General features: G+C 32.2%; 1 protein-coding gene across 1 annotated transcript; it reads right to left on the reverse strand.

Moving 5' to 3' along the window:
- Nucleotides 1-4575: 4575 nt before the first annotated feature.
- On the reverse strand, nt 4576-13626 carry LOC108906200 (H/ACA ribonucleoprotein complex non-core subunit NAF1). Its single transcript, XM_018709416.2, has 4 exons — nt 12753-13626; nt 12485-12684; nt 12178-12427; nt 4576-6092 (listed from the first exon to the last, which is right to left on the reverse strand). Exons 1-4 carry the CDS (start codon nt 13448-13450, stop codon nt 5588-5590), a joined length of 1653 nt encoding a protein of 550 aa, XP_018564932.1. The 5' UTR covers nt 13451-13626; the 3' UTR covers nt 4576-5587.
- Between the last annotated feature and the right edge of the window lie 655 nt (nt 13627-14281).

Here is a 14281-nt window from a genome sequence, read left to right on the forward strand (position 1 = left end):
GTTTTCTAACTACCCTTGACAGAAATTTCGATTTTTTTTTATTCCTTTGAATTATCAAGCAAATAATATTATTTTGTAATGAATTTGACTGTTTTCAAGAAAAAATGTCCCTACTTTATTTTTCTAATTCTGCGTAGTTTAGTCAGAAATAATTATTTTTTAAATAATGTATGGCTCGGAACAGTAATTTTTTTTTTAACATTTTCACGTAGTAGACATCTTTCATGGTGACAGTTTCGTTATAATGATACTAATGATTGTCACTTTCGCGTGCTATCGTTTAAATTCTTAAGTTTCTTTATCTTCTTAGTTAATCTTTGTGCTTGACTTTCCATTTCAGTCGATTTTTTTACAACCATGAACCATCATGAGCAGACGCTTTTCTTAAGGCGGGTATCCACTTGTGGCAATGCTCCGTAACGTAACAACGAACATGTTACGGCCTGTTGCAAAAGGTCACACGGTTCGCTGCGAAAGTATGTGTGGTTTTGGTCGTATCATTCATTCCATAACGTAACAAAATAAGGTTACGAGACGACACAGGAACATAAACTCGCAGTATGAACCTGACTGCAATAATGGATTTGTCACTGCAATTGCAGTTAGCAGCAGTGTCATATATTTTTATTCGTCATACAATTTTGAAGAATAAGAAATGGAAATCTCCGGAAATCTTTTCTTCACTCCACTCCATGGCACAAACACGGAAAAACACACTCTTCCTAGTCACTGCAGAAAACAGACTGACCCCAGACCATATACAAAAGACTGATGAAACAAAAAAAAGACAAAATCACATGTGCAACAGGCAACGTTACAGCCAAAAAGGTAACCCCGTCTCAACATGTGGCAGAAAGTACTGTTGCATCCCTTTGATGCGACGACTAAAAACCGACAACTGATGGTTCCTCCCGGATTAGTTACGCGTGTCAAATTTGTTACACGTACCATGCAACAATTTTCCATCTCCACTAGCTGTAATGTAACATGTTCGGTGTTACGTTACGAGGCATTTGACAGAAATGGATACCCACCTTTACACTCGCGACAGGATTACGTTAAAAAAATCCTAAAATTACTTCGACTAAATCATGCCTACGCCTTCTTGGACGGCCAAATTCACGATATCTTGAAGTTAGGGCTCCTGATTCCATCGTTCTTGCATGAATTTTTCCAAACAATTTTGCAGAAGGTTGCCTTCTATCAGGGAAACGTTGCCGATACTCTTTTTTAGCCGCCAGACTATTTCCGTTACATAAACCATAAACAAAATGCATATCGGCATATTCACAGTTAGCAAAAGCATGATGGTTCGTGGTTGTAAATGAAGTGCAAAGTCAAGTACAAAGATCACAACTAAGAAACGTAAGAATTTAAATGATAGCATGCGAAAGTGACAATCATTAGTATCATTACAACGAAACTGTCGCCATGAAAGTCAAAGGTGCCTACTATGTGAAAATATTTAAAAAAAATTATTGTTCTGAGTCATACATTATTTAAAAAATAATTATTTCTGACTAAACTACGCAGAATTCGAAAAGAAAGTAGACATTTTTTCCTCAAAAAAGTCTAATTCATTAAAAAATTATATTTGCTTGATAATTTAAAGGAATAAAAAAATGTCGAAAAATTTCTGATAAGGGTAATTAGAAAACTATATCCTTATTTATAAACGATTTTGATGAAACTTATGATAGTTAAAGACTCTTATGGTATTATTATTACCTACAATTTTCATTCCATTATTTTAATCAGAAAGAACGTTATTTTAAAAAATATCCAAATCTGCTCTTGTTGTTGGCTGCAAAAAGTTCGCCGCATCAGAGACCGCTTGATATATCATTACTGCACAGATCTAGTAGGGGGTAGAGGGCGGGGCTTCGACTACATCCACTGCGCAGTAGGATGGTGGGTGTGGTCTCACGTTCATCTCTGGTATCGCCGGTGCCGTTGCGTTTACATTCGGTCCCATGCAGTGGTGTACCACGTAGTCACTCATGAATCATGATAAAGTCTTTCGGATCTTACCTTTCTAACAGGTCATCGGCCTAAAATTCTGGATACTTCTGAAGTACCTCAATGGTCATTCTTGGCTATTCAGTGTGTTCATTAATAACATTTATAATCTTCAAATGTCCTTTTGACATACATAATTAAAACTAAGCCTATTGTTTAAGTTTAATGTTTTGGGACGTTAAATGTGTCTACTTTAGTAGAAATCTTTTCTGTATTTTTTGTATGCCCTGACCTATAATTGGAATCGTTTGTCACGGTAGTGCATTTATAATTTTACTTTTGTAATAAAATTCAAATGAAAAGTAATCTTTTCCAGAGGCAGTCAATTACTCGAGAAATAACGATCGTACAGAAATTCTGAGTAGAGTTTTGGAAACTGCACAGTATTCTCTACAAGTCGTAATCATTGATTTTTGATACAAAAAATTTTGAAGTGAAAATGTTGGTTGAAAAAAAGGTAAAAAACTGCATAATTAGTGATATTGGCATAACTTTGCAAATAGTGGATAAACTAAGGGTATTGACTGTAACTTTTCAACCTTAAAGTGTCCTAAAGAAACCCTGATAGTTTCAAAGCGCTGCGATTTTTTATCCTAGCGCCCGGAATGTTAAAGTTGAAAATGTTTTTTAGCAATAATCCATATTTTCTTCATCGCAAAAAAAATTACTTATTATAAAAAAAAAGAAAACTATTTTTTAATATCCCTAAATTTTTGTGACTAGTGAACTTCATTTACAAAAATGGGAATTTATTGGCCAAATTATATATCTCCTTTTTATTTTGACTTACTTTAAATTTCCACCACAAAATTGTGCTGCATTAAAATAAAATAAAAAAATGTCTTGTTTTTCTTTAATTACAATTTTGAACAAAATCTTATTTTTGATCGATTTTGTGAACCTAAATTTTAATTTTTAATGTCTATATCTAAGAAATAAATGATTGATATTATATGTTAAAAAAAGTCATAAAAAATGAACTAATTCTCCAACACAAACAATATGTATTGAAATAAATAAACTTTAATTCATTATGACATCAGTCTCGAAAAAAAATATATACCTATATGTAAGAATAATTAACTGGATAATAAAAAACATTTAAAATTAATTAATTGATTAACTCATTAAAACTTGTTTATTTAAATTTCCGAAGTTCTGCGCCATCTGTTATGTTGCTTCTAAGTCAAAGATAAAAGTTGTCTATATATTTTGGAATTCCTTGTATGAGAAAACTGTAAGTGGTTAATTCAACGGGCTGTTTAATCAAATGCTGTTAAAGCTACTCGTCATCAGATGGCAAGAAGATCAATTTAAAATAGATATTTATAGATTTTATATCTAGGCTTTTAAGGATTAAAGGGTTTATCATATACAGGGTGTCTCACGGTGACGGCACATTAGAATTATTTCAGAGACTACTACGATTTGAATTTTGAATATTTGAGATACCGGGTTTTCGGGCATGCCTTTCTCAACTAAAATAATGGCTTCCACGTACCACTTCCGGTTATACCGGAAGTCGCCATCAACTTGCTTATTTTAAATGGAACACCCTATATATTTTTGCAATTTTTGGATTCTACGTTTATTTTAGGTGGACTTTTATGAAGTTTTCCTATTCCTAAAATTAACAGTTTTCGAGATATTTAAATTTTTTCAAAAAAATTGAGAGAAACAGTGAGTAGCTTCAAAACATGTGTATTTTATAGTAAGAAAGATAAAGCAACAATATTTATAGGGGGCTGGAGCGTTGCGCTATGAAAATAACATCACGCTGTTGTACTATCTAGCACTTTCCGTGCGCCTATCCTATACATATATATACATATACACTATAGGTCCCATAGCGAGTGCGCGTGATAGAAAAAATTATAGATAAAAGAAACTAGAAGAGAATAGAAAACCCTGATACCGTTCGATAGAGAATAAAATTATGTATCAGAATATAGAAAAACATACAGGGTGTTCCATTTAAAAAAAAACGACTTATGAAGGTTTGAAGTTAACTAAATTCGACAATAAACTTCTAGCACCCTGTATGCAATTAAGCCACTTTGAAAGCATGGATGGGAAGCTTAGGGTTTGAAGCTAGTCACTGTTTCTCCATTTTTTTGAAAAAAATTAAATATTTCGAAAATGGTTAATTTTAGGAATAGGGAAACTTCATAAAAGTCCACCTAAAAGAACAAGTAGAATCCAAAATTGCAATAATATATAGGGTGTTTCATTTAAAATAAGCAAGTTGAAGGCGACTTCCAGTGTAACCAGAAATAGTACGTGGACGCCATATTTTAGTTGAGAAGGGCATGCCCGAAAATCCGGTACTCCAAATTTTCAAAATTCAAATCGAAGTAGTCTCTGAAATAATTTTGATGGGCCGTCATCGTAAGACACCCTGTATTTGAGTTCTATTTGTGGTTAATGTTTGATTCCCCCGAATTGAAACACCCTGTAGACCAACAGAAAAGTGAACTGATTTTTATACGACTATTACTTCCTGTATGTTTGTTTAAAAGGAGCAGGAATTAAAAAAAAAACAGTAAAATAGTTCATGAGTGTATTTTTTATAAAAGGATACAATCTAAAATTAACAATAAACCTTTTATTTTACTAGAAACAAGAATTTCTACTTAAAAATCAAACAGCCCTATATTACTACAACTTATAAGCAGTAATAAAAAAATACTCATCCTGATGTAATAAATATACATAAAATGTTGAAAACCGAGCGATTTCGAAAAGTATTGATGTTTGTACTAACGAAAAGCAAGATAGGTGTTGCAGGACAACTAATCCTAAACTGGAAAATAAAATAAATTACAAACTCTATTAACTACATACAGTCTTTTAAATGGCACGAAAAAAGTGCTGCATATAATAATAAAAACTCAAATGTATAATACAGTAAAACTAGAAAATGGGGTACGACATCTCAATTTACTCAAGTCAAAGGACCCGTTTTATATAACTCGATGGACGTACGGGTCTTGGTGGTCTCTTATCAGACAACAAATTACAAAATAATTTATTTTATGTGTTGTAACATGTATCATAATACTGTCTCATAAATAATTTATCGCGAGATCTGTAATATAAGAATTATCAACAATTTTAACAATTTTATGATGAGTCAATCAATCAATGAAATCATTATTATGAGATCATCAAAATTATATTGTGAGACGTGATGAATCTCATGCAATTTTAAAAAGTCCTAAATAATAATTAACAGGAAACAATTCAAACCAAAATGAGACAGTTATACCTGTATACCGTAATTTAAATTGTATATTTATTCAAAGTGAATTTGATAATGAGACCAATTCGTTTATTACGAGACAACAGTATAAATATACCACAATATATCAACCTTGTATAAAACTATGAGTTATAATATTTGTTATTCCCGGACATGGTCAAAGTAATGACGACACCATTAAACTTGCAAGATAATATATAAAATTGTATATTTACCGACGCCATTTTGACCGCTTGAAATCGACTTATCATACCCGCTACACCTAAAAGAAATATACACGTATCCCCCAAAGAAACACCGAAACAACTAATATGGATGGGAGGAAGGCCCCGGTCCGTGGTTCGCATCGTTATTCGTATACGTGTTAGAGTAATTCTGATTCTGTCCCGACAAGAGGCACCGGGGCGGTCTCAAGGAAGTCACGGGCGGCATCTGCCACTTCATGTTGTGGCCCCGGATCCTAGGGAACGAGTGAAACCCTGGCGGAGGAACGGTCGGGTCGAAAGTAGGGAGTAATCTGTTCCGAGATACGACGTCACTGAACAGTACCCTCTGCACGTGGTCGTTGTAACGGCTGATCCTGGGACCTTGACGTTGAGTCTCGACGAGACGAACCGCATGAGTGTTGAGTGTGTTGCACCGGTTCATGTCCTCCTCGAAGCGTTTGTGCCGCTCCTGGCTGCCGTGCTTGCGTTTCTGGGGTTTGCGGGGTTCTTCGGATTCGGGCTGGCACTCGTCGTCGGATAGTTCAGCCGCTATCTCGGGTGGTAGTTCGATGTCGCCCACCCAGGAGGCGTCGGTGCCCTTGTGTCTGTTTCAGAAACAAATGTTTTCCGTTAAAAATACAAGAATTGCTCATTGCTTGTATGTTTGCACAGTGTAGCCTCGTTTATTAGAACTAATTAATGCAAGAGACTATCAAATGCTTTGTATATTCAAAAACTGTGCAATTTTGTGAGAATATTCTATTGAAATAAAAAATGTAAAGAGTGTAGACAAAATATACTTGTTACAGTATCAGTTGAAGCAACTTATTTCAAAATTGTACTTTTTAAACAAATGTCTGGTAATTTTTCTGAGGTTTAATATTTATGTTTTTGTGAGCATTTTTACAGTTACATACATAATGTAACTTTAATTGGCTGTCAGTTTTTTTAGAAGTAATCGAACAAAACAGCAATGTAAAATAATATTATAAAAACGATTGCTTCTGTATGACTTTATGACATATTTACAAAACATTTTTTTGTCAATGCAGAAAAAGTGTGTTTAAAGAATTTATATTTTTTTTGTATGATTTATTAAATATTTACTAATATTAGTATGTGATAGTATGTGAATAGGCATACATTAAATCTAATTTATGTTTTAAAAAAATTATGTTTGGTGTTTTATAAATATTTTTTTAATCATTTCAAGTTTTTAATAAAAAATCCTTGTAACTATCTTCCTAACTTTCTTTGTAGGGAGCCTCTATATACAGGATGTTTGTAAATAAATGCGAAATATTTTAGAGGGCAATTGCCGAAATTATTTTGTGAAAAAAAGTTATATAATGTAGATCGAAATATCCTTCGTTTCCGAGATACAGTGTTAAAATTTTAATTTTTTATTTAGTTTTATTAATTATTTCAGAGAAATTGACTCGAAATTTGAAAAACGCTTTGGAGGGATAAATGTGCATTTTTTGGGGATCCGAATATTTCTACTTGCACCAGTGACATTCGTGCGGGAATGCCACCTTTTTCTAATAAAAAAAAATACCACACTGACTTTTTTCAGCTTGGATATAATTTTTAGAAATCCGTTATCAATTCTGAATGAAATTGGTCTCTTCAAATTTTTTCGTAGAATGCACTGTTTTTGAGGAAAAAAATAAAACATATTTTATTGCAAGTTGTGTATTTTTTAATTTCTATTGATACATTATCTAGTTGGTTGCTGTCAATATTTCTAAATAAAATACAACCATCAAATTTCGAGTCAATATCTATAAAACTGTGAAAGAATTAATAAAAATAAATAAAAAATTAAAATTTAAACACTGTATCTCGGAATCGAAGCATATTTCGACCTAAGTTTATATGAACTTTTTCCACAAAATAACTTCGGCAACCACCCCCTAGATTATTTTGTACTTATTATCGACAATTTTTTTAAATAGAAGATTATGTTTGAAATGCTCTCGTGAGTCTTCCAATGAACCTATATTTACCTTTAATATTTTGTTAACTATTAATGTTAGAAATAAAATTAACTTTTTTTTTTAGTCATAAAATTTTAGTTTTTTTAAAATTAAAACGCAGATTTAAAAAAATTTAGTGCTTGCATAAAGATGCCGCTTTTTAACATTGGGTCTCTTGATATTATTTGATTTCTAATTATTTTATTAGTTATTATATTATAACAACCACCAATTTTTGATACATGATACATATTTGATATAATTGCCGTTAAAAATTTAATTTACTTTACAATAAAAACAAAATAATGCTTTAAGGGTATAAAATCAAATATTCTTTTACTAGAACCATTTGCAATAATCACCATTTTTAATCACGTAAGTATAAGTATCTGTAAGTATTTAGTTAAAAATTGTGTAAATTGTGATTATCAAAATTCAATTTCTGAGATTATCTTTCAATTAAATTACGTGAATTCAATAAGAAACTGTAGATAATTTACAGAATGAGGAAAATCTGAAATAAATGCAATTTATTTGTTCATTTCTTTGACTGAATTACAAGTTACTATCATTGATGACCAGTTACAACAATTTTCGTGAAAGCACAAGCAAACTGCAAATTTCTCAGTTTTCTCATTTAATTAATTAATTATCAAATAAATAAAAACTGTATTTTAATAGTTACTTATTTGTTACAATTTCCGAAAAAACTTTAATATACAAATAACAATAATATTATTTAAAAAGACAAGGACATTAACACAGAAAAGGACGATCACATTAAGCTACCTACTTAACAACATAAATTTGGCTTCTGGTAAAAAACTAAAAATTTCCAATCCGTCCTCACTGTTCTTGGACTAGTGGGACCTAACAATAGCATTACGTTACAAACATACTTAAATATTGAAAATAAAGAAGCATAGTCCATTTTTCAACTTTGCTGTGATAATAAATTTGAAAAATATATACACATGCAGAGTGAAATAGATAAGTGTAAAAAAATGAAGGTGAATCCTTGTTGATAACTAATTTAATCCTTGAAACAGAGAAATGTTTTAATTTTTTTCCTCAAATATGAAGTTACCAAAATGAAATTATGTTCATTTTGTGCCAATTATCGAAAAAGTATTTGCGTTTTGATAATTTTTCACCCTCTCCATTTGGTTAATCGCCCCTATGAATAATTTCTTGCATAACTTTTATTTTCTCCTCAACGTGGTTTAAAAATCTATTTTAGATAGCCTCATTTATTTGAAGCTAATGTGTCTTTTATTTATTTTTATTTAATTATTTTTTTGTGCAAAAAAATGTATTATGTTATGATATGCATCCTGATCTGCATATTTATTTATTTATTTGATACACCATTCAACAAATATATCCAATTACTGAATGGGTGGGAACACAATATGCAATATTGAAAAAGAAAAATGACAGTAACAATTGGTAAAACAATTTGAAGAAAAAAAAAAGCTATAAATAAATTCAAAAGAAATAAAAATTAATAAAGTATTTTACATTAATTAAAATATGTGAATATTAAAATGATTAAATTTTTTTACTGTATGCATTGAAGAATCTTTCCGTTTCAAGTTATGTTCATCCAATAAATAAAATATTACAGTGATAATATGCATATATACGACGTTATCAGCAAAAATGACATGGTTAATATAAATGTTGGGTCGAAAATTAACAAATATCGGATTGACAATTAGTTTATTTTATATTAATGAAAATGTAAAGATTTGATATTTCCAATGAATTAATTAATAATAACTTTAATAACTGTAGTTTTAATGATTAAATAAAATTGTAAAAAATTATCTTACAAATACACTTCGAGCTCTCATAAATGCCAAAATGTTGTCTTGAAGTGTATTGATTAAAGGTAATTTTGCCCTCTGCCTACAGCCTCGGCCAATTTAAGCACTGATTATTGATTCATGTGCAGTTATTAAAAATTGTCCAGGAATTGGAGACTTGTGTAATTGTGGGAGGTGCTCATTTCCAACATTTATTATATTTAATTTCAATTTATATCGTTAATTTTTATGGATTTTTGATGTAATAAGAATCCTCCTACCATGCAAAATCCTCTGTCCACTAAGACCTATTTTATTTTTTTTTCTTAAAAACTATTACACTTACAAAAAAATAGAAATCAAATTTATAAATCAAGTTACCTAAAACAGATATTTAACTAAAAATATAATATATAATATAAAAAAGTAAATTACCTAGTAAATGCCTTTTCGACAGTAGAAAGAGTGTGGTAATTTAATTTTTGTAACTTTCTCCATATTTAAAAAAAAAAATTAAAACTAAACTATTTTCCCCCTATTTCAATAGACATTAATCCGAAGGGAGAGAGTAGATACATTTTTCTACATTCATTTTCAACAAGGAATCATCTAAATTTTTCCATAAGTAGGTATATAAGAAATTATTATTAAATTTCTTGTGCTACATCTATACAGGGTGGTCCAGTTTCCGATGAGGAAAAACCTCTACAAAATTTCAATGAAATTTTGTAGACGTTAACTACCATCGCGAGAGCACGTTTTGCAATGAAAAACATTATTTTTAGTTTTGTCAGTGGCGTCTGTACTAGCACGTTACTGGATATTTCTAAAGAAAAAATTGGTACGCCACTGCTTTTACATAAAATAAAAATTAGTTTTGGATTCTTCATTCAATTTGGAAGAAAAAAGCTCTTTCGATTTTTCTGTACGACTCAATGTTTTCAAAGTGATCTCTGAAAAACAATTTAGCAAGTATGACAAAATAACAAATTTATGTGTCAAATTAATTAGTAACTGAGTCACATTTAGTTAGCTCTCTAGTAATTTGATTTGTAATTATTGTTATTGTTATAGTTATTATTAGTGTTATCGTGAAAATGCTATTTAGTAACGAAGAATACGCAGATATTCATTTATGTTACGGATTTTGTGATTGAAATGTGGAAGCAGCAATTCGCGAATATCAAAGACGTTATCCATTTGGATAACTCTTCTATTTAGAAGAATTCCAGATGCTCGGGTCTTCATTAGAACACATCAAAAGTTTCGTAACTTTCGCCTGCGTGTTCTTCTTCTTCCTAGTGGTTGGTCCTAATAAGTCCCATAGCACCGCGGCCTAATTAAGCCTATTGTGTGTCCCACTACTAGTCCTATTCAGCAAGTAGTTTTGTCCTTTTGACAAAGTCCAAAAGCTTCCTTGCTGACACTTCTCTGTTTCTTGGGTTCCAAATATGATCGCCCCAGGAGCGCCATTCTACCACGTGCAAATCTCGGGCACTCGCCCAGGATACGCAGAGAAGTTTCATCCGCCGATTCGCCTGCGTGTTAATAATGAACATAACAGAAACCTTCGCAATAACAATCGGAATCGTATTTTCGTACTTTTGATGACAATCCGAGGCTCAGTTCGCGCAGAGCAGCTCAGCAACTACATATATCTAAATCTCAAATATTACGAACATTACAAGATGCCTACTGGCATGGATATGACCTACAGCCCGTTCAAGATTTACACCCTGGGGATGCTGAAAAGCGACAGAGGTTTTGCCAGTGGCTTTTAAACTAGACGGAAGAAAATTCTGACTTTTTGCACAAATTTCTGTGGATGGATGTATCCTCATTCAGTAGACGTGCAATAACGAATTACCACAATATTCATGTTTGGGCATACGAAAATCCTCAAGAATTTCGGCCACAATCATTTCAAAATGAATTTACCGTAAATGTTTGGTTGGGAGTTTTTGATAATAATGTTTATGGTCCACATTTTGTACTCCCAAGGTTAAACTCAGAAGTATTACTTGAATTTCTTACTAATAACCAGCGGGACAATATTGAGGATATACCCGTTAACTTAAGACATGAAAGTTGGATACGACTGGATGGAGCCCCCTCCCGTATATTGGAATAGCTGTAAGACAATGGCTAAATACTAATTATCCGCAGTGTTGGATTGACTGGCTAGGGAGTAACGACATGAATCATGACGTGGTTAATGGTATTGGACCAGTGGCCTGGCCACCCAGGTCACCGGATCTTAATCCACTGGACTTTTATGTTTAAGGAAATGTAAAAGACAAAGTTTACGCTACTCCAGTGTTAACAAAAGATGATTTAGTTTTAAGGATTCAGCAAGCAAATGATATGCGGTGAAATCCTGCTGCAATAAATTCATTAGTTACACGATGTCGAAAATGTATCGAGATGGGTGGACTACATTTCGAGCAATTTCTTTAATTTACATTTTTATTTTATTTTGTTGTTGTACACCACTAATTAAATCTGTTGGTTTTCCTGTTACAGTTTTATTAACATAAGTAATGAAATTTCATTTACATTGTACATATGTGTTAAAAGGGTTTTTTATTTTTTTACTCGAAAACGTTGAGTTGTACAGAAAAATCGAAAGAAAGCTTTTTACTGCAAAATTTCATTGAAATATCTTTGGCCGTTTGACAACAATTAATAAATTTGATTACACACTGTATTTCCTTAACGAACCATTTTTCGAATATAATTTATATATCACTCATTATTTTTTTAATGTCTATCGCTCCCTGAAGTTTCCGCATCGGAAACTGGACTACCCTGTATATTACGACTTTAAAAATTGGCCACGTTGAAAAATGGATTATAGCCATTTCAATCGAACAATTATTAAAAATACACAATCCAAAACTCACCTTAACAACTCCTTAACGAAAACATATCTTGTGAACTTGCTCTTGGGCGCGCAAAACACTTTCATCCCCTTTTTGAGATTAAGATCCGCGATATCGCTAGCATACTGAAAACGGATACAATACAAGGGTGAGGCTACAGGCCCAATAACATCATAAACAGCACCTAGAGGTTTCTTCAGGGTTTTGTCCTCGACAAAAAGGCAAGTGTCCAGGTCATACGCTGGCATACCGGGAATAGCTTCGACTGTTACTGAAAACCAAATTTTTTTTGTAAAGAAAATATGGTTGGGTGATGGTTTAAACTTACTCAAAGTTTCTATGACTGCTTCGATATGACCCATGTGTAAGAACTCTTCTTTTTCCATATCAATGTCCAGGTTAGATACATCACGAATAGGCGGTAGATCATGAATATTATTTTCGGCATAGATTTTTAAGGTTAAGTTCTCCGTAATTGGTGAGTCTGGCTTCGGCTGGCTCTTTTCCTTTGGTTTTTTGGATCCCAATCTAAAGAAACACATGGAATTAGAAAATTTTAAAGAATTATTTTTTGTTTAATGTAATATTTCATTTACCCAACATCATCATCATCTTCTTCGTCTTCATCACTGCTTGATGTATCATCCGAATCGTCTGAGTCATCAGAATCACTATCGCTCTTGTTGATGCTGTGGAACTGCCAATTTTCCTCTTCATCAGCTTCATCACTTGAACCTGAACTGCTTTCATATGCCAAAAGATTCTTCAAAGAATCAGTTTGTTGCTTCAAAATAACTTTCGACATATTTTGACTTGCTTCCGATGTACTTAATTTATTCACTATATTTAGAAGTTTTGCAGGAGATATTATAGATCTTTCTTTGTTTGTTATTTCAATAGTTTTCTTATCACGTTTAGGTTCTTCAACTGTAGAACTGCTGCAGGGTTCGAGACATTTTATATTTACCTTCTCGGCTAAACTATTTGTTATGTTTTCTACATCAACAGTGCTACAAATATCACATTTTGCTTCATCACTTTCCTGGTTTGCTCCAAAATTTATAGGATTTTTTATATCACTCTGTAATTCACTATCTAAGTTCTCGGTTTTTACGACTACGTCCCCAACAGGAGTACCAATATTCGCTAGGTTTCCTCCAACGTCTTTTACAGATGTGTTTTTCTCTACGGTATTTGTGTGCTCCATATTTCCAGTTGATATTGGAACTTCTTCCATTTGGGCTTGTATCTCTGGCCGGACATTTAAATTTTCACTTGTGTTTTCCAATGACATTTTCTACCTCAATTATTAACTTCCTTATATGTACAAGGTTCACCGATGGATTGCACCAAAATACCCGGCTATTGTATGCAAATTTAAAAAATCGACACACAACATAGGCACGTGCACTCCCCAAATCTAAAAAAAATGGCTGTTTGCGCTGCAAATCTAGCCTCTAGTCTCTGCTGTCATTTGGAAAATTACAAAATATGATGTGAAAACGACACGTGACGGAATTTTGTATCGCGCCGTCTATCATTTCCCTCCACAATTAACTTGTGTTCAGTCATCTGCAACATTGCCAGTTTGCTGGTAAATTATAATTAGAAATATTAGAATAGAATGCATTCTAAAGTCCACTAGACACGTTTAGGTATACAATCTGTAAAATTAATTATTGAAAACCTGAAATATTGGCTTGAAATGGTGAAGTGTATGAATATAAAAATATAAGTAATCGTATACATTTGACAACATACAGAACATGTACCACCATCTTGTGAAAGAATGCGTAACCTTGTAGTAGGTTCATAAAGGTCTCTGTCATATAAATGACTTATTTACAGATGCCTTTTAAAAATATCGTGTACCTTGTTCACTCAACGCTAGATGTCGCGTGAAGAAATCATGTTATGCAACTCTTTAAACACAGTCGTATAATTACTTGCCTAAAATTTCGAACAACAGTACTTTTGAATCATTAAGTATTAATGGCATTCCATTAAAACAATGAAAATGTTTCTGGCATGACGATTTAATTGTTCAATATTTGTTTTGGGTTTTAACGAAATTCAAACACTTGGCCGAACCACTCACTTCTTATTTTAATTTAAAAACAAAGAA

This window comes from Anoplophora glabripennis, unplaced genomic scaffold (assembly GCF_000390285.2).
Source record: "Anoplophora glabripennis isolate ALB-LARVAE unplaced genomic scaffold, Agla_2.0 scaffold21, whole genome shotgun sequence".
Taxonomy (NCBI): Eukaryota; Metazoa; Arthropoda; class Insecta; order Coleoptera; family Cerambycidae; genus Anoplophora; species Anoplophora glabripennis.